This window comes from Barbus barbus, assembly GCF_936440315.1.
Source record: "Barbus barbus genome assembly, chromosome: 15".
NCBI lineage: Eukaryota > Metazoa > Chordata > Actinopteri > Cypriniformes > Cyprinidae > Barbus > Barbus barbus.
Window position 1 is genome coordinate 23,906,190 of NC_136743.1, and position 21,807 is coordinate 23,927,996.

The window sequence follows — 21,807 nt, forward strand, 5'->3', positions numbered from 1 at the left end:
ATCTGATCTTGTAAAATGTGTGGTAAGTACTGCCGCTCCATAGTATAAACAGAGTACATGCGATCGCGAATCTCGAAACTGAAAGTAAAACACGATCGTGCATTCCAAAGCAGTTTCAATGCCCAGCATATTAATAGCGGCTCCCTGATGCCCGCATTTTATTTACAGTATAACTACCCAATGATATAACTACGCAAGAAAGTATTGAAATTTTCCCTGTGTTTCCTTCCTGCGAGCTACTGAAATGAGCCGCACTGTGAAACAGCCAATCAGAGCAGAGCTCAACATTGAGCTGCACTGTGAAACAGCTAATCAGAGCAGAGCTCAAAATTATCATTCATGACCCTTGCAAATAAACCAATAACAGACCGTTTCATTCTGGGGATAAATCTTTGGGTTGTAAATCGACATGTAAAACGGTTTCTGGAGAATTCTTTCCCTTACCTAAGCCACATACCTTCTATGTAGATATCAGAGAACAATTTAAAATATTGTATCGGTGCATTCTATGGCACCTTTAATGTGTGTTTCTTGTAGCAGTTAAAATGTAGTTTTAATTTTGTGATTTTAACTTTTAGTTTAGTGATTGTTAATGCTTTAATGAGCAATGTTAGATTGTAATGTTCTAATGCTATCTGTTCTAACTATAAAAGGTACATCTGTTATAAAACCAGAGAGAGAGGCTGCATAGTATGTGAGAGAGTCAGTGGTAATATCATTGCATTCGTATTGGTCAGTGTTAGAGGAGCTCAGCTTATCCTGATGCTTAGCCTGCCCTGAACCAGGTTAGCTTTCCAGCATAAGTAGCCACAGTGACTGAGGTTGATCTTTGTTAAATTTGCTTTATGGAACCAAATCATTTGACAGTGAGTCAGACTAACTGAAATAAGCCTGGCCTATTTGGTAATTTGGCGTTAGAAGTCAGAAGACACAAGTTAATTTATGATTTGCTGTCTGTCTGAACCAAAGAAATAATTAAATAAAAAGCGATCATATTTTTTCCATTGCATTGAATCACATTGCGTTGAATCGAATCGAATCGAAATTTAATCGCACTGCATCGTAATAGGGGTGAATCGTATTGCATCACATCGCTAGCTGCTTCATATGTATCTTCAATGTATCGTATCGTTGGCTATGCATCGAGATGCGTATCGTATCGGCCTCAGTTATGGAGATGCACATCCCTAGTTTACAGGGTTACTGGGGTAACGGTTGCATTTCTGCCTCTGTCAGCGTCCTCTAGTGCCGAATGTGCATTTTCATTCAGCGTGTCTCCTTCACTCGTTCCGCCTTTCTTCTCATCTGTGCTAATTTAAATTAAATCGTTGCCTTTTAAAAGTTCAGTAATCATATGAGGCTGTATAATCAAAGGTCAGGCTGCTCCCGGCGGGATACATGAGTACTGAGCGCCCGGTTATCGCCTGGAGCTCACATTTCCGAAATTGGTAAACCACATTTTCAAATAGGCGCTGACTTCAAAAATAAAATACAGATTTCAGTTTTAAACAGCTACATTCTTGCTTGAAATACTATTAAAACTACATTTCATGACACAATAACAGTAATATTTTTAAAATTATTTGAATAAATGGTGGTTGAAATACAATGCTGCGTGAACGCAACCAATCAGCATGTTCAGTACCGAAGTCCCACCCCCGAAGTTTCTGACTTTTGAAAAAGTACTACCTTGTGAGCAGGGACTTTCTGAGGGGCAAATTTTTACCTAGAACTTTATTTAGATCCTGGTTCCTGTGGTGGAAACACACCGAGTACAGTCCCAAAGTCCTGTGGTGGAAATGGCTTAATCATTACGTCACACTCCCGTTTTTATAACATCATGTAACTAACTAAAACCAAACTTTTTTTTTATTTTTTTTATTAACACTTGAACTTACATCATCATAAAATCCACATAAAATTACAAAAACCATCTTTAGAAAAAAATTTTGTTAGAAATTTAATTATTTAGTTTGTCTCGCGTCCCATTAGATTACATGGAGAGGGTGGGCTTTATGACCTATACCTGGGGGCAATCGAAACCTTCTGGCTTCACTTGTCAAGGCTTGTGTGGCACACTTGTCTAAGGCTAAGAGTTTCTTAAAGGGGTCATCGGATGCAAAATTCACTTTACAAGTTGTTTGAACATAAATGTGCGCTGGAAGTGTGTGTACACATCCATCCTATAATGATAAAAATCCACCCAGTGTTTTTTTTAATCCCTGTTTTAAAATCCCCTTTCTCAAATCAGGTTGTTCTGAGATTCCTGTCAGAATGACGTAGTTCTGCACAGGCTGCTCCCACAATAGTCGATTGACAAGGCCATCTTACCTTAGATCTGCCCTGAGAGAGCTGTCATCAGTCCGCCTTCAGACTCCTGTGCAGGGGAAGACAAGAACGCCTCCGATTAAGCGATTGAGGTGTTTTGTTGTTGGATGTAATAATGAATACAGCAGTCGTCATTAACTCCTGACATCTGTGCCGCTGAAGATGCAGAGGATTAACGTTCCTTTCGTTTTGAAGGGAATGCTATGATCCCCGATCTGCCTAAATGTGTCTGTTCGTATGAATCATTCGTGATCCAGCTTAATTTGTAGAAGAAGTGAGTATAAGTGTTTTTATGAATCTTTGCAAATCGCCTTTCCTAATAATTTGCTAGTTAGCCAGTTTCGCGGCCTGAAGTTTAAAGTCTGCCCATCACCCCATGGAAGAGAGGGCAGGGCGAGCAGAGCTCATTAGCATTTAAAGCAACATGGACTATAATGGCTTGATGAAAACGGAGCTGATTTTGACAGGGTAAAGCAGGTGTTTTTTACACTACCATTGAGAAATTTTAACCAAAGTATGTTATAGACTTTTCATTAAGACTCTAAATAATCATATCAGCTTGTGTAAAATGGGCATCCGATGACCCCTTTAACATTGGCAGAGTTTTAGAGAGTGATTCATGTGTTCATTTAATCTGGACTTGACTATTGTAATTATCTTTATATTTGAATAATTTAATCCAATATTAGTCATTTTCAGATGGTTCAAAATAGAGGTCTGCGCGGGACTGTTTTTTATGTCCCGCTCCCGCAAGGTTATATCCCGCACCCACCGGCTCCCGTGATATATTCACTCTGTTCACCCGCCGTCCGCTTTGAATTATTTTCTTCCCGACCCGACCGTTCCTGCTAAATTTAGATATCGTTTACAGAATCACACATTTAAATTCCCTCTACTGAAAGAAAGAGAGAGGCTAACAAATAAAAATGTAGTCTGCGCAAAATTGTATTTGTTATTTTATTCGTCTAGTCAAGAGTCTTTTATTGACAGCAAAATGTTAAATTAATTTTGTGTCTTAAGACACAACACAGTAGGAAAAAAAGTGTCACAGAAAATACATATGTAAAAAAAAAATTGGATTCCTTTTTATTCGTCTTGTCAGGATACAATTTGTTTAACCTTTACAACACAATAGGAGTGACACAAAAGTGTCGCAGAGGGAAAAAAATGTAGGTTGTACAAAAATGGCCTATTATAATTTTATTTGTCTTGTCAAAATACTAAATTCGTTTAACATCTTGCTGTAAACACAGTAGCCTAGGAAAAGTGTCGCAGAAGAAAAATAAATAAATCTATTCGACATCTGTCATTTAAAATTATAGGCTAAGCAAAAAAAAACAAAAAAAAACAAGTTGAACGTTCTTGGTTGAACGTTCAAGTTGAAGGACAGTGCAATCCACACTTTGCTCCATCTTTATTCTACTCTGTCACTCATGACAATCTGCCTGTTCTGTCTGCAGGCCATATATGCACCACTGGTAGGCTAGCCTTCTCTGAGCATCCTTATGCACATGCTGCGCACAGACCTTGCAAATAAAACGAAGCACTGGTTCATGCGTGCAGCGCGTGCATAACAGTCGAGTGCAGGCTGCCTGTGTTTGAATAAAGCACAGATATGCTGTTCTGAAAGGACGTCGGGAACGGGATATTGTTAGACCGCCCGCTCCCGTTCAAATTGCACCAAAGTTACCGACCGCTGCCGCATTTTATTTTGGGAATTTAATCCCGCATTGCAAGAAATCTGGTCGGGAACCGTGGGACAGCTGCGGAAATGCAGACCTCTAGTTCAAAATGCAGCTGCCAGACTTTTGACTGACACTCTAATTGATCATAATTTACCAATATTACACTCTTTGCACTGGCTGCTGATTTGTTACAGAATTTATTTTAAAAAGTAGCTTTTTGTTTTTAAAGCTTTGAATGGATTAGCTGCAAAATAACTTTCTGATCTTTTGAATCTAAATAACTCTGCTAGATCATTAATGTCATCTTAACAAAGATTGATGATGGTTCCAAGATGTAAACTTAAGTCGAGGGGTGACCAAGCTTTTTCTATCGTTGGTCCAAAATTGTGGAATAGTCTCCATTTATCCATTAGATTAATCTCCACAGTCTGAATTTAAATCTAAGTTTAAAAAACTTACCTTTTCTCTCAGGCTTACAACGGTTTTTGATTTTTAAAGTTGAATTTTCTGATTGCTGTTTTTAATGTAAACTCCCTATATCAATGCTTTGCAGTTTTTATTCTCTTTTTTATATATTAATCCTTTGTCTTTTTATACAGCACAATGATCAACTACTGTTGTTTTTATTTGTGCTATATAAATAAATTTTGATTTGATTAGAAAATTACATTTTAAAGCATCTGTTTAAAAAGAAACCTGAAAAGAGCCATGATAATTTGGGGAGAAAAGCAAAAGATTTGTAGTGCATTCTGGTGAGTCACTCATTGTAATATGTATAATAAATAATAATATATATAGGGAGAGTAGACCACAAATGCAAAGGATATGTTGTCCTGTTTCATATTGTTATAGTGGAATACAAAGGAAAAAAGAAAATAATCAGTAGGAAAACAATGCAGTGCACAGCAAAAATCAGAGTCTTCAATGTACTCTATAGGAGTACACTGAACACTGGTTTCAGTGTATATATAGGTCCAAGAGTTCGGTGTTCAGTGAACACTGTAAAAAGTGTAAAATATATACTCTCAAAATAGAGTTACATTTGAACACCTGGAGAGTTAAAATGAACTCTTATAACTAGCACTTTTTGACACCATTTCAGTGCTTTTGAACACCTGCAGTGTAAACCTAGAACCTTTGCAGAGCTCATTATTTAACACCTGAAGAGTACAAATGTACTCTAAAGCTGGTACTTTTTTATTTACAATGTTTCAATAGTTTCCAACACCTGCAGTGTAAACCTAGCACCATCAGTGAATGGAAAATACTCCAAGTCAGTGCTTTTTATGTCTGTTTTATTTAACAGTTCATGTATGTTCAAAAACCACAAACTCATACAAACACATGTACAGGAACAACATACTGATAATCTCTATCAAAACCATAAGTAGTTTGCAGATCAAACGGCTTAAAGAAGTGCAATTTATCAACTTTAAGCATGGAAACATTATGATCACTTCCCTGTGTCACATGAAAGGATTGAAAATGCTCTGCAAAACAAAGTGTCTGAAAGTCCTCTGTTACAAGAAAATATTCTCGATTAAATGCAATGATGTCTTTTATCTGACTAAATACAGGCAAATTGTCCTCTTTGTCCGTGCAAACTAAAAGGCCTGGACGATACTCAGTTCCAAAACAAGTGATCCAAGAAGTCAGATCAACTTCACAGTCTAAGTCAACCTGCAGTTCTTCTGCAATCATCTCACCATGTGGCAAGTCAATGAGCTGAACAGTTTTTACTGGCCCACATTCAATACTTTTAAATGCCATTGATTCCCAATGGTATGCTATAGCCATCTGATGTTTTTGGGCCTATGACTTTGTTATATTTTTGAAATTTTTGATTGTGTTCTTGAAAAACCTATGTTTGGCTTCAAATCTCATTGACCAAACATGTAGAATTGGACCTATTTTTCGAATTACTCTGGGGTAATGAATCATGAAGTGATGTTTAGGGATCATTCTGCGATGTGGGTAAAGCTCTTTGAAAAGTTGGTGATGGTCAACAATGAGATGCTTCAGACATACTGTCATTCCATCAGTAACAACTGGAGAAAATATAATGTTCATAATTTGCAACAGAAGCAACAAGAGTCTATAGTGGGCATTTCCTTCTCGTAAAACATCTCCAAATATCAAGGGCATATTCCGGATTAAGCAAAAAGTTTGAATGGCATTGAGACCAATTCCGTTTCCAGTCTGCTCCAAGTTTATTCTGGTTGGACGATTTTTTCGTTCAACGAAGCCATAATTGTATGAGTATATTCGGTTACAAACATCTGTCTTGGATATGATTTTGTTGTCTGAGAGGTAAGCAAACAGCAACTTCAGCTCAAATTGCCCCACTCCTTCCAATATGTCATGCATAATGTCTACAGCATAATTTTCAGAAACATGAAAGTACTGTAGATCATTGAATAAACATTGTCGCTTAACTCCAAATGTGGATGGCAGTGTAGGATCTACCATGAGGTCATTGCAATGCTGATCATGCAGTGCTTTATTACGCAATGTTATTCTTGGATCATCATCCCTGAAAACCGTTTGTGAGGTCTGTTTGTCCACTAGACAAAAACGACAAAAATAGTTTGCACTGAATGATTCAACATACCCGAGTAATGTGTGCAATCCCAAATTGTCTCCAGTTACTTGTGCAATTGTTCCGTAAACTGGTTCATCAGAGAAAGGAACTTCAATTCCAGTACACTCAAGGACTTTCAGATCACGTACGAGGGGCTGTAAGATTAAATCAAATCCATACTTCTTCACATCCTCAGTATGAAAAAGGGCTAAAAGATGAATATTCATAAGAGCGGAGTTTATCTTTGGAGATAGGTTTCGTAAAACAAAGTATATACTTCCAACCTTATGGATACCATGCTTGGATCCGAGTGGATTTGCCATTTCAAAATCATCGTAGAATATCTGTATTTGGAGAGAGTTTGGTTTTTCAGAGAAGAGGGGGTGATCTCTAAAATAGTTACCATCACAGAAGTCTTTGTAAAACCCAGTTTTCTCACAAGGCTGCACAAAATGATCACAGATCTCTTGGTTGGTGAATATGAACTTCAAAGTTTGCAGTAGAGGAATATAAACAAATTTGTCTGTTATGGGAACTTGATCATATGTGCCAGTAGTTCGATTCCTTCTAGCGTCATACCTCATTCCTAGGGCTACCTCAACAGGTTCTACAATACCCCATTTCTCACTGAAATGTTTTTTCCTTTTTGCCTCAGTGTTCAGTTTGCTAAATGGATTTTCAAGGTTGTCAAAATAATCGTCAAACTTTGTTCTGATCTCCTCATCTTTAGAGAGTAATTTTACAACATCATCTTTAACATTTGAATGCAATTGCTCTACAAGTTCCTCCATATTTTCAACAACAGTCGTTATGACATTAGTAGCCACACCACAGCCTTGGAGATTTGCAATAAGGGATGCACACATTTCTTGGGTATGTTGCCTGGTCTCATTACAGCTTTGAGAATTCTCTGGTTGCTCTGGAATTAAATTAACTACGGGTTCATCAGATACATCAACTATGACGGCTTCGTTCTCAACTATGACGGGATCGTTCTCAACTATGACGGGTTCGTTCTCAAATTGATCTAGACTTTTAGCGCTATGTTTGTTATGGAGATGTTTTCTAAAGCCTGAAAAAGTCCAAAATCTCTGGTGGCATCCAGTCTGGTCACACATCAACTGAAACTTCTTACCAGGATAAAAGGCATGGAAAACTTTGAGATGACGGATCAACATTTGAACGGTAACAAAACTAGACTTGCAAACAAAGCATCTGAACATCATAACTCTTTAGTTGAGGAGCTTAGCTCTTAGGTCCTTGACTCTGGGAGTTTCGTGAGAATGACCTACATCAATGTTGTAGATGGTGGTCTGCACAAATGTGTACATGCCATTTAAGGCCTGGTCATAGGAGATGCCGAAAACATAATGTGCTTTGAAAAGTTCATCAAAGGCTGACAGGGAAGACTTGCCCTTGCAGGGAAGGAGATCACCATCCAATGCAATGTAGAACTCGTGGATGTGCTTTCTTGTCATCCCAACTGCCAGGATGTAGGGCTGCCTTCGCTGGTTTGGACCAGAGTGCTCTTGAAGGCTGCGACATGACTGTAAGATAACAATAAACTGAAATTAATCTACACTGAACATCACATTTTGATGGACAAGTCACACTCTGATAGAAACCTGTCTGTGACTTCCTAAAGTCACACTCTGATAGAACGAGCACAAGACTGCAATCAAAAGAGGTGAACCCCACTCTCTATTCACTATGCACTTCAAGGAGGCAAAACATAAATTATCAGACTTAAAATTCTGTGGAGGTGGCATTGAAAAAAACAGATCAATAATCTGGGGGGGGGTTACACAATTGCCTTTTGACAATGGCTATTGCCATTGGAGATTAGGACACACTGACCTTATGAAATTTGACTACATGGTCCACAGCTTCCCGGGTACTGATCTTTACAGCTCCCTTCTTTCCACTTGGAGGAGGTGGCAGTAGGTAGACCAGCAGTAGCAGTGAGGCCATGTCACTATCCCAACCTGAGAAGGCAGAAGCACCTGCTTTAAGCATGATATACACCTGACCAAAACCTTTGATACTACATTAATATTAAAACTCAAAACTCTTTCAATAACAATACTAGTAACTAACAATTTTTTTGATAATCGATTAACCTGTCAATTATTAATCAATTGGTTGGATTAAAAGGCCAATTTATCAAGGAAATTTTATTCTGCACAATGCTCTCCTTCAAACATTGTGCCAATTGAAGCCTATGAAAACGGTAGTAAATTAATCTACATGGGCTTCAGTCAAGGGTTATTGCGCTTCCATTCCGACCGCCGTTTGATTGATGTACGGACTTGTTTTTGATTATCGATTAGTTGTTGCAGCCCTAAAAAATATATTATTTGTCTACACAACTATTTGTCATGGTAAATAAATTAAGCAAATCGACATTTAAAAGATACACACCAGATTCACGTAAATTATTTACCTGGGACCTCGTCATCCTCATCAGTGTTCTCCTCTGCAGACTGGATGAGATGGTCAAGCAGGGGTGTCTTGCTAATGTCCTTGGCTTGCTCTATTACTTTGGCCTTCAGGAAATCCCATTTCTCAAGGAGTTTTGATGAAGTCTCAGCTCCAAACAACAGGTCAAAGTCTTGCGCCACCTAAAGGGGAGGAAGCAAGCATATGTGTATTTGATGATGGTGGTATAGTTGTAGGTGACCGTTATCAGCTTTGAACAGCTGTTCTTGACATTGCAAAAACATAATAAATGTGCTTACAAAAAAAAAAAAAAAAAAAAACTTGCCAGGCCTTTTGTGTCAAGAAACCTTGGGAACACAGTAAGCACTGCGCTGCATTGCTCAGGATCATGGATCAACTTTTGCCTGTGCTGGAAGGTTTCTCTCATTTTCATGAAGATCTGTTCGTTGTCTGTGCTGTGTTTCAGTAGAGATATGGCCTCACGACACTGGTCTCCCTCCAACTGCTGCGCTTTAGTCACTTCTCTCTCTAAGTTTGGTCCGCTGCTGCCTGTAGTGTGAGAGCTCCTTCTCCTACCTCCATTGGTACCGCCATTGCTGAGTTCTCGCTGTGTGTTTTTAATCTTCCAGGCAATGTAGCCCTCATTGCTGTCTATGTCAAAAAAGTGTTCCTAAAGACAGTATCAACAAAGATGGATAGTTTCAGCATGAATCAATAGAGATCTTTGGAAAAGAAGTGTTAGACTTCTAAAATGCACCACATAATTATTTATTTGTTTATTAAGATTAACCTTACTTTTAAATATGTACTCACATAGCCTTTTTTGGAGTAGGGATCTTTTAGAGAGGGGAACAGTGTTACTATCCCCAATGCATACTGTGCTCTTTTATCCATAGGGGGAGCACATCTGTGGAATAAATGTTGTGTATTAAAACCAACACACCGGAAAACCTATGATCTGCGCAAGGCCACAGCTCATTGGCCATGGTTGTCATTTAATGATAATCACCTATTTGATTACAACAACCAAATCAGCAATTGAATACTATGAATACACTTTACCAAATCATGCACCATAAAGCATTTTACTTACCCATACTTTTCAAACATTTCAGCAACAACAATGCTGACGAGATCACGGCGTGCTCGGTCCTTCATCTCTCCTGTCATTGCATATTTTGCAAGGATTTTCTCCCCTCCAGGCTTTTGTTCCAGAATTCTTTTGACAAGCTTGACAACAGGGAAATGTTATGGTAACAGTAACAGGTAAATGTAATGTTTACAACATAAAGAAAAATGTTCTGAAAAAACATCACCTCTTTGGCTTGTGAAGAACTGTCATCAGTATGTAGACTTTTTGGGGACATCACAAAGGCGTCATCAATGCGCTGTCTTTTTGGGGACATCAGAGAAGCATCACTGTCTGATGAGGGTGATGATAGTGACAAGGTGTCTGTGCACGAGGACTGGATGGGAGAGTCTGAAAAGGGCAAAAAGATAATCATTTAAAAAAATATATTTCAGTCAATGTTTCCACAGGTTTAAGTGAGGAAAGGTTAAAAAAAGGCATGGTGAGACTGCTTCCAGGAAACTGTTTTCTTTGCCATCTATAAATTACATGAGTTTTGGTAGTTAATGTGGCCAGACTTTAAGCAGTTTAGGCCATGATACATTAACTACTAGATGGCAAGACTGACTGTTTTTTTGAGAAGTACTCGGCTCAACAGTCTTACCGGCTAATCCATTTTAACTCAAAAGTATTTTTTCACATCCTTATGTGAACACTGACAGATAAGAGATAAGGTTGGAAATAAGCAAAGTAGTCCTTTAACAGAGAAAGCACAAATCGGGCATTGGTGAGAAGCTACTGTTTTGGTTTTGTGATAGCAAATAAATTACAATGTTAACACATTGGTATTGTTACCCTGCAATGTACATTGTAATTGTACAACCATTTACCAGAAACTGAAAGAACATTAACAATGGTCCACAGGATGTCTGCTTTTTCCTCCAAGATGTCGCTGAAGACCTCTTCATCAACCTCTGTTCCACTGTCATCCAGCACATACATGTTTGTCTCAGGGGGTATGCTGAACTTCTCTTTAGCTTTGAATACAGAAAAAACATAACACATAAGCTGTTGTGTTAGTTATTATTATTATACATTTATTATACATTTTATTTATAGGCACCTTTCTTGACACTCAAGGTCACCTTACATCATCAGCCAACACTGATTTGTTTTATTTATTCTTGTCAGTGGCACTATTAGTCTGTATTTACACATAAGACATGATGCACAAGACATGACACATAAGACATGATGATCTATATTGTCATATCAGATTTTGTTTTTCACGTCCGTTGCTATGGTTACTACCTATCACGGAACGATTATTTACAGAACTCACTCTGGTAAAAGCGGTGGTCACTCCGAAAGTTTCGTCCTCTAAGCATCATGAAAAACTAAACTTTCGACTGGCTAACAATGCATACAATGCTGCAGACATTAAAATTTAAACTTTTGCTTTTGTAAATAGAAACCGGAGTGCTCACACAAACGTGCACGACGGAAAGAACATCCCCCCTCCCCTCCCCTCCCTACATTACAATTATATATTGATTCGATATTAATTAATTTAATAATGTTTTTAAAGAATTCAGGCAAATTAATTTGTCTCCGATTACCTTTGGAATGGCTGGTGAAGGCTTATTCTCCCATAGCGCTGACATCAGTGTGTTTCTTACATAACAGAATGCCTTTCAGTCTGTTGATCGTCGACGCAATCAGTTTTTATTTATCATCTTCTAGGCAGTTATCGATAAAATTACAGCAAGCAACATTTCTTAATGTAGCCTAGATGTTTGCGCGCCAGGCGAATTCACAAGGCGCCAAATACATGGAATTGCACGAGACGTGCTCTCGCGACATTAAACAAAAAATAACGATTGCCAGACGGTTTTATTTATATTTTTAGTTACATCTGACATCCTGAAAAAATAAATTAAAATCAAGCATTTTTCAAACTTTCGAGACTTTGTAGGAACCCTGATTCGGCCTTCAGATGTTTCCGTCACTGCTAAAAAAAAATAGTCAATGACGGAAAATATTCGGTTAACACGACCTCTGATCTTAACTTCAATTATAAAGAGAACGAAGAGAAGAATGCTATTAACATGAACTTACCCTCCCTGAGAAATGCTGGATATGATGCTCCATTGAGTTTGATGTACTTCTTCTTTCCTTGGTACTGCACTTTGAAAAGCATTGCTGTAGTTTTCCTCACATATTACTACAACATAAAAATACAATTGGTTTATTGAACACGCACAATACCAAATGTAGTGCAAATAAAGTCAGACTCAATCATTTCAGACGGGAATCTGTAAAGTTAGCTTTCAAGGCTAACGTTAGCTAACCTTAGTCAATTTAGCCTGCACAAGGCGCGAGATTGGGAGCGGCAGCTAACGTTAACAAATGATTGCTGCATTTTCATTTTTAAATTTCATTTAATGGTCAACGATCAACGTTAACGTTACCACTAAAAATATTTTTACCAGATTTAACATTCACAATTACTTTAGCTACCATTGGTATAGTAAGTTAGCTAGTTAAACTAAATTACAAAACGTCACACCTCTTCTAACTTCTACATTAGCGTTTTTAGTGTTTTAGTTATGAGAATTAAAACAAGAAGACAACCAGGAATATTCGGCATGATTCACTTGGTGATTTCTTACCTAACTTACGGTCCCGCAGAATCAAAATGTCGACGACGTCTTCGAATGTCAGTTGGAAACTGGTGTCCACGAGGCTGCGTCATGATTCAACCAATGACAATGCGTAGTCGATCTGATGACGTATCGAAACCTAAACTCATGTGCGGACGGGACAGCAACAGATTGACTCTCAAAGAGTTCATCATCCCACTATTTACACTACAACAGCTCCACATCAACACTGAACCAATGCACTAACACTTGAGAGAGTTTCTGGTGAAACCTGACAAGTGTACTCTAAGCCTAGTTTACTCCAAAGTGTATAAATTATACTCTGGTCATCAAAACTCTGGGATTTTAACACTCTGACATTTGCTGTGTGGGACTTAAAAGTGCTCTTCCATAGATATTATTTTTACACCATGTCATGTTAAAATATCAAGCATCAAGTTATTCTCCTATGCCTGTAAATAGAGCACGAAGGCAAATTTACAGCTCATTCAGTCAAACTGACGTATATGCATAGTGGACGCTCTATCTGACCAAACTTGAGATGCAAAAATGCAGTCCAGCTAACAATATCTAAATACTATCCATATACAAGTCATATGTTTGTGGCTAGGGTAAAGGGGGCCGGTTTAGTTTAGCTCATCACTGTATTATTGTCCATATCATCCAGTTTTCTTAATGTATGAAAAAGGTCAATCAAAATTATACTAATGAAAATAATGAGTAGTTGTTTCAGAGGAAAAGACATCCAAGTGTACTGCTCTATCACTCAAGAGTTTGATTCATTGTAGTGAGTTTGTCCTGTTTCCTGAGGTCATGCTGTTTCTCAATGTAAGGTGTGTGTTCATTGTTTTATGTGTATAGGGATTACATGGACAGACTTCTAGATGAGACAGAAAGCACTGCTTCCAGTCGAGCAGCCACACCCCTTCCTGCCACCTCTAGCAGCAGCACCAGCCAGTCAGAGAGAGAGGAGACTAGCAGTCACAATGGTAAAGTACCTAGTGTTTTTTGTTGTTGTTGTTGCTTTGGTGAGTATTTCAGGATACTTTAAAGAAATTAGGTTGGATTCATGTTTTATGTGGTGTGTTTGAACAGTTTGTTACAGCTATGTAGTATAGTCCAGGGGTTTTCACACTGGGGTAGAGAGCGCTAAGGGGTCTGCGAAAAACTTGGCAGAATTGTTTTTTTTTACATGATTTACATGAGATATTTTTTTTTAAAATAATATTTTTTTTATCCTAAAGTTATTAATGACCATATCTATCTATCTATCTATCTATCTATCTATCTATCTATCTATCTATCTATCTATCTATCTATCTATCTATCTCTCTCTATATATATACAGTATATATATATATATATGTGTGTGTGTGTGTGTGTGTGTTTATCCCAAAATACTGCACTCTTAACGTTTTGCATACAGTTAAATGGAGCAATTACCGGCTATGTACGTGCACTACAAATGATGGTAAGATTTTTGAAGAATCCCGCTCCTGCAAGCAGTTAGTGTAAATCTGACTTGTCGAACTCTAAGGCAAGAACCGCAAAATATGACAAATCTTACATTGCGTTTGGTTTTACCAGCATGTTAAAGCAGGGTGTCAAGAGACCCCAGTGTGTTCTCTTGAATATTTGGCATCCCTCCACATCGCACGTGCTAAGAAGCCACACAGTTGGCGAAGCATTATTATTACCAGCTACAAAGACATCATCAGGGAGTTATTTGGAGAGGCATGAAAGGTAGATTGTGTGCCTTTGTCAGACAATAAAGTAAGCAGACGCATAGGTGAGATGGCCAATGATATTTCGTAGCAACTTTTTGAACAACTGCAAGCCAGTGAATACTTGCGCTGCAGTTGGATGAAAGTACTGATATAAGTGAATCAAGCACAGATAATGGTCTATATACGTTTCCTCGGTAAGGACAAATTTATCGAGGAACTTCTCTTCTGTAAACCCCTTAAAGGCAGAACCATGGGGCAGGACATATTCAATATGATGAATCAGTTTATGATGAACAATTGAATAGACTGGTCTCGGTGTGTTGGAGTGTGTACTGACGGTGCTGCCCCTATGACCAGTAAGCACAGCGGTGTCTTGACTATGATCAAAGAGAAAGGCCCCTACACTGTTGCCACGCACTGTATGCTTCACCGTGAGGCTCTTGTGGCCAAACGCATTGAAGATGATTTGCATCACCTGCGTTCGAAATCGCATACTGCATAAGTAGGTACTACATTTGAATTTGAACCTACTTCCCGACCGTTAAAAAAGTATGTTCTATATAGAATGAATGGTATGAATGAAACTCGGACATACTACATCTGCCATGTTGATGTTATCACGTGACATGCGTCATCACGACAGCGCAAAAATTTAAAGAGCCCACTCTACTGAACAAACATCGGCGATGTTTTTTTTTTTTTTTTGTTATTCTTACCGCTTTCATCAGCGTTTTTGCGTCGGTCAGCTGCTCGCAGATTACACCTTCATCGACAGCTTGTAAACCATTTACTAAATATATAGCAAGTCAAATTTACCTCAGAATAAAAGTAGCCACAGCTGTGAACCTGCTGAATTTGAGTAATTTATTGTATTAAATGAATGCAAATAAAAATAAATGATAAATAATTATATACACGCACCAATTCATTTTATATATATATATATATATATAATATATATATATATATATATATATATAAACAATACATAAACAATACATAAACAAAACACAATAGAAGTATCATCACCTATTTATCTAGTAAATTTTACCTCAGAATAAAAACAAACACAGCCAGCTGTAATAAGTAGTGTAACTAAACTAATTCCATTTGATAACTTCTCTAAATTTCTAATGTTTTCAACTGTTAATCATTTTCAATCATATAAACCACACAGGGTTAATTTCACAGTACTCAACACTGATTAGTCCTTCATCACTTGAATTAAGATTAATAATAATTAATTTAATTTAAAAGCACAGCTACCACAAAATAAGACTTACTTTGAGATCATTCTGAGGTTAAATACAGATTTAAAACCATAAGAAACAGTTTAGTAACTATTATACAGTTTTTTTAAATCAAATATTTGCATAGTTATAACAGGAAACACTTATAATCTTATAAAAAAGCATATTCATAAATCCAAATACTAAATAAAAGTTATCGACTAAGCATGTGTCCTATTCTGTGTCCTAAACCCCTGAAACATTGGTGTCATATTTTTCAGCAGTTGCTGCAATTTATGAAAGAAATCAATTAAATCTGTATGTGAGTGTGTGTGGAAAAAAAAATCAGATATAACCCCCTTTGTAATTAACATTTTCATAACTAACTAATTTAATTACACATTTTTTATTTTTCATTCAGTGTGTAATGTAATAAAAAGTAATATTAATATGTAATTTAAATAAATAGTTTAATTTAGCTCAAAGGGAATCATTTATAGGGATTTGAACAGACTCACCGTTACGGCGATTCACTGAGCGAGCCGTATAACAAACTCTGCACTGGATATTAAAATCCAAAATATAGTGACAACACTATTTAATAGCACAGTAACAAGATCGGCAGATTAAGACATTAACTTGTGAGCACAAAACACAAGATACTTCTCTTTTCAATATAAATAAGATTGTATTTATATAACCCTAAGACATAAACTAATCTAACACATGAACACAAGCATTCACACGTTGCAGAAAGAGAGAAAGTAAGGAAAGGATGAGTTTAAGAGATTGAAAATGTGAAATCCCAAGTTTATAGCAATATGTTAAATTGCATAGACCTGAACAACCATCAATCACTTATTTAACCCTCGCTTTGAGTTTCTCAATGAGGCTAAAATTTATATTAACTGCATCCAGTGGTGGAAATGGCCGATATTTACTGGGGGGACTCGAACTTGGAGGGGGGGGGGGGATTTTAACAATGGTAATTTTAGATTACCTTTTGGATGTATTTTATCATAAAAACATTTATAATCTATGAAAACATTTATTAAGAACTTATGTCATATTTTCTCTAAACCTTCTTGTACATTAAGACAGGCACCTGCAATTCTGCCCAAATTAAAGATGCGTTGTGTTTGAATTTGTGCATCTTATAATATAATTATTATGAATGACCTCTTGTTTAATAAAAAACAAACAAAAAAAAAACATTGATTAGTGAAATGAACTAATGATTTCATAAAATATTAGAATGATTGTCTCTCATTGGCCTGATTAGCTAAGCCCTCAAAACACGTCTTATTTAGCGGTACAGTATTGCATGATTTGTAGATTATATTTAATAGTTTACACTTTGCAAAAACCTTTTCAATTAGTTTTAAAAGGTAACATTACATTCTTAAGGACTCTACACTTACGTTTCTTTTCAGGAGCACTAGTGCTTCTACTTAAAAAAATAAATAAAGAAATTAGGAACACCTTCTGATCAATGACAGAAATTAAACTTACTATTATAAGATGATGTTTGACTCCTTAAAGTATTTTTTTAACCTTTGTAATGCCATTTTTATCTTTATTAAATGTATGTCATATGTTGTGCCAAAATTAGATTTATTAACTTTTTGTAAAAAATAAATAAATAATTAAACAATAAATTAATTTAAAATAATAAGATAATCAGTAAGACCTGAAATCAGCATCAACAATTAATCTTTGCACGGAACAGAAGAGCACAAATGTGGAATATTTACATACTTTTTAACAAGACTCAGAGGTGGCATTAATACATTTAATAAAAACAATGTTATGAGATTGAATACAGAAACATTAAACAATTAAAATTTATACTTTAAAAATGAAACTCTCAGTAGGTGGCAGCAAGTCACTGTCTGTCACTGAATCATTCATCTAATCGATTCGTTCAAACTGCTGATTCATTAAGGAATGAAGCAAGTGACTCTCTTTATGAATGGATCATAGAATCATCGACTCACTAGATTTGTTCAAAAACAAAGATTCATTCATAATTGAAACAGCGCTGTTTGGTTGGAGATGCGCAGTGGCTCAGCTGTGACTTTATTTCATCAACAAAATAGTTCTCAACAGATCAGACAAGTGTTCCTAAAATGTAAGTCGCTTTATATTAACTTTTGAATAAAATCAATAATGTATAAATCTGTTGTATTAATTAAATTTCACATTTGCAAACTCTTTATAATCATTAAGTTCATCGCGATCTCACAAACTTCTATTTTAGAGAATGAAGCTCTCTACACTGCAAACTGAATCTATTATTTCTACACTTTGTTACAATGAATGACAAACTGCAGTCTGCTTTCACCGTCTGTGCTGTGAGGAGCAGCATGTGCAGCAATAGAGAAGCATTTCCATTGGCTGCAGTCTGCTCTTGATGGCCAATCAAAGACGGCATTGCCCAGCAAACCATAGACGCAAATATCCCGCTACATTTAGTTTAGTCTGCACTGCACTACGGTTTATGCAGAACTGGGATCGCTTTTGTAGTCTTTTGAATGGAGATAATATAGAAATCATTTTAATTTTCAAATAAATCTAACCAGTTGGAAATGAAACGCCGTCCCCCCTCGAAATTCACTCCCCGGATTCCGTCCCCCCGCGTCCCCCCCCATTTCCACCACTGACTGCACCTGATTCAGTTAGAACCTGGAGGTGTACTTGCTTGCTTTGCTAAGGGAATCCCTATTGTCGTCGTCCTTGCAGGAAAGGGGGTTCCCTGAAGTGTCTGATTGGTTGAGAGTTCAGTAGTCTTTGAAGTGAGGTCTTGGGCGTTGGCTGAGGATGCGGAGTTGGTCTGGTTGAAGTTTGAAGCGAGTGCAGTCGGAGCTGGACTTTGCAGCAAACTTACATTAGAACACGAAACTCCACGGAAAGAAAAGAAACTAAAGTAAAAGAATAAAAGGATGTAACGAGACTAGGTTGGTTTTCTTTCCATCGCGGTAGCAGCTGGCACGTGGGCCAGAGCACGCTCAAAGAGCAGCGTAAAAACGCGGTGGCAAAAGAGAAGAAGAGGAGAGAGAGTGACTAAGAGAGAGAGTTTGATGGTGTCCTGAGTTTTTAAACTCGGTTTTCAGACCATCCCATCTGGACGTCTTGACCAATTAGATACTGTCCTTGCTTGGGGAGTTGCTCTGTTCCTCCACCAGGTCAATAAATCAACGTTATCTGTTCAGTCAGATGTCCGAACTTTACAGGCTCTTGCAAAGTATATTTTTGAACATGATTTCTATAACAAGACTATGATACATTTGACAAAGAATTGATTGGAAGAAACATTTAAAGCATGAATTTTCAAACTCATACATACCAAACATGAATATTAATCCTTCAGCTATTCAATAATGACAGGGCTCCAGACAAAAAAATCGAGTAAGGAGCCATTGGCTCCTATAAAAGAAAAACTTAGGCGCCAAATTATTTTTTTAGGTGCCACAGAATAAAAGTGGTTTATTTTATTATTATCATTTTATTTTTCCCCCTTATTTTAACATTTCAATCATTTTGTCATGTGTTTATGTCTTATCTTTTCTAGGCTTTATCAGCATTTTAATCCATCTTGTAGATGATCAGGTCGACCGGGGGACTAAGGTTCACTTAAAGTGTGAATTAAATGTCTTTTACAACTTGAAATATACAGTCACAAAGAATTGTTCGTTACACAGAATCTGTACCAATATCATGGACCATAAGCATCACTTGGCAACTGCGTGCAGTGCATCCTATAAATGTTGTCACGTCTTTCACACATTCAGTCTGTTTTTCTTCATTAGTAAAATGCAATTTTATAGGAGGAGTTGAATCATGTACAACAGAATAAGTAAAAATATTAATATGCAACAGCGCATAAATATAGCAAAACGCTCCTCTTTATAGTTATTTTTCTAGCTGACTGATGAGTTTATGGACACTGAGTGGTTATTCTGAGGTAAATGTATTACAATGCAATGTTTACAAGCTTTATACATTTCCTCAGTTTGAAACACTGAATGAGCTTTTACATAAAACATTTCAGTAAGTTGTACTATAGGCTTTCTTATTGCCTACCTTTTGATCATGTTCATTTCATACTATAGTAGTAAATCGAAATATATAATGGGTTCACTTGCTGCTTTAACTGAGGTGCTAAAGAGATCGCGCCTGAGCATTAAGTGCGATACTCTCCGCTCGCGCGATCCGGACGCTTACACGGACCGTGTGGACGCGGGGTACTGGTGTTTATATTACCGAAAGTGTGCGCTTGTGGTCCACATTAAAGAGCACCCAAACCGCATAATTTGAATTTCGTAGCATTTTAAAGCTGATACTTTGTTTATTAAAAAGTAAGACAGCACAAAGCTTTTTGCGATTACTGGATGGCAAGTGCGCTTCAAATAACAGGAAGTCCATGCATTAACAGAACATAGACTAAGATCTCGATAAGAAGAAGCCATATTAGTTATGATTATAAATGAGAATTGTTGACGATATTGCCAGTATCCACAGAGCTGACAGCTTTACCTGTTGAAGTTTGTTCAAGTTGTGCACGAAATAGACACGGCTTTTCTGCACTTGCACTTTGGGGCTGTTTACACCTGGTCACTTCATGCATTTTTTCCTGATCGGACAGCTATCTGATCCTGAAAAGACCAGGTGTAAATGCCGTCCGAAACGCATTCGAGACGGATATAAATCCAATCGCTCGAACCACTTCAGGAGGTGGTCTGGGCGAAACCGGACAAGTGTAAATGCATCTGGTTGTTGAAACCACATATGGTAATTTTACTCCTCCCATAATATTAAAATAATAGACGTGTGAGAGCGTTTTATAGGCTATATGGCATGTTATAGTCAGATATGACAGCGCAATGCAACAAGCATCACCGCGGATGAGTAGCGGAGTATTTCTTCAGCAAGCGACGCGCAAACTGAATGAACCTGAAAGTAAGTCGCAGACGCTCAACACACAATCTTCTTCATTAAAAATAGCGAGACTAGCCTATCTTTCCAGTGCTGATGCCGCGCGCTCTCTTGTTGCGGTCTCTGATATTGAAATTAGCTGATAATTAATAAAATCATCCATTGCTTTCATTGACGTGAACTCCGTTATATTTGCATATGAAGCGGGAATTGAAGAACGGATTTATATCCGTTTTGCGAAGACACATTTATGTGGCCAAGTGTAAATGGGGAAACGTTTTAACAAATCATATAGATATCCGATCAGAGAAAATGCATGAAGTGACCAGGTGTAAACAGGCCCTTTCAGGTCTCTCTCACTGCGTTCAGCAGACTGTGTTCAGAGACGAGGACTGTTTGAAACTCTTTTCCAGTAAAACTTTGATGCGCATCGTCTTATGTAAGTTTAATACGTGAACATAACAAAAGATGTGAGCGCAAAACAATCGGGAAAAAAGTCCTTTCATGCAAAGTGTATATAGTCGCCAGTGGCGACCTCAGCAAAAACTTCACTCGCAAATTAATATTTTTGGTCGCAAATGCGACCATTTTAGTCGCAGTTTGGAGCCCTGAATGATTAAAAAGACATACATAATATTTGATTAAAACATGATAGTCTACTAATATGTGGGTTACAAACATAATATGGGGTTCTGCATAGAAATGTCCTTTTAGGATGATTTTATGTGCATATGAAAAAGAGAGTCTTTGTGTAGTTCTATGGAGAACGAAGGCATGTTCTTTAGACAAAGGAATTCAAGTCTGTCTTTGTCTCATATGGGGGAAGACCCACCCAAGAGAGTCTGTAGCTCGTGATTTTCTCTCACAGGTTTACATGTGACCATCAGTCTTGATTACTTGCAACAAATTTAACAGTCTCCTTCTTGAATTGGAATTATTAATACGTGTTATTTTGTCTCAAGGTTGTAAGCTATTCTGTGAATGAGGCTTGCTGGTTAGTTTGCTTCAGACTAGTTGGAGCTACGATTTGGACAGATTTATGATGTTGTCCTATTACAGCTTTGAGGCCCCTCTTTGTGGAATCTCAGCTTCTCATGTTTCGATGTTCTGATGGAATCTTAACTTTGTCTGATTCAGTCTCTGATATCTTA

General features: G+C 37.3%; 1 protein-coding gene and 1 long non-coding RNA gene across 4 annotated transcripts in view; both read left to right on the forward strand.

The window, feature by feature from the left end:
* The window catches only part of LOC306881630, a 494,310-nt gene that overhangs the window by 439,587 nt on the left and 32,916 nt on the right, over positions 1-21,807 (forward strand). The gene's annotated exons all lie outside the window — the stretch shown is intronic.
* LOC306881625 (mesoderm induction early response protein 1-like) overlaps positions 1-21,807 on the forward strand; it is a 152,949-nt gene that overhangs the window by 128,276 nt on the left and 2,866 nt on the right. For all 3 annotated transcript variants that reach the window (XM_079435795.1, XM_079435796.1, XM_079435797.1), the window contains one exon: positions 13,627-13,754. In XM_079435795.1, coding sequence (XP_079291921.1) covers positions 13,627-13,754 — 128 coding nt within the window. The remainder of the gene's footprint in view (positions 1-13,626; positions 13,755-21,807) is intronic.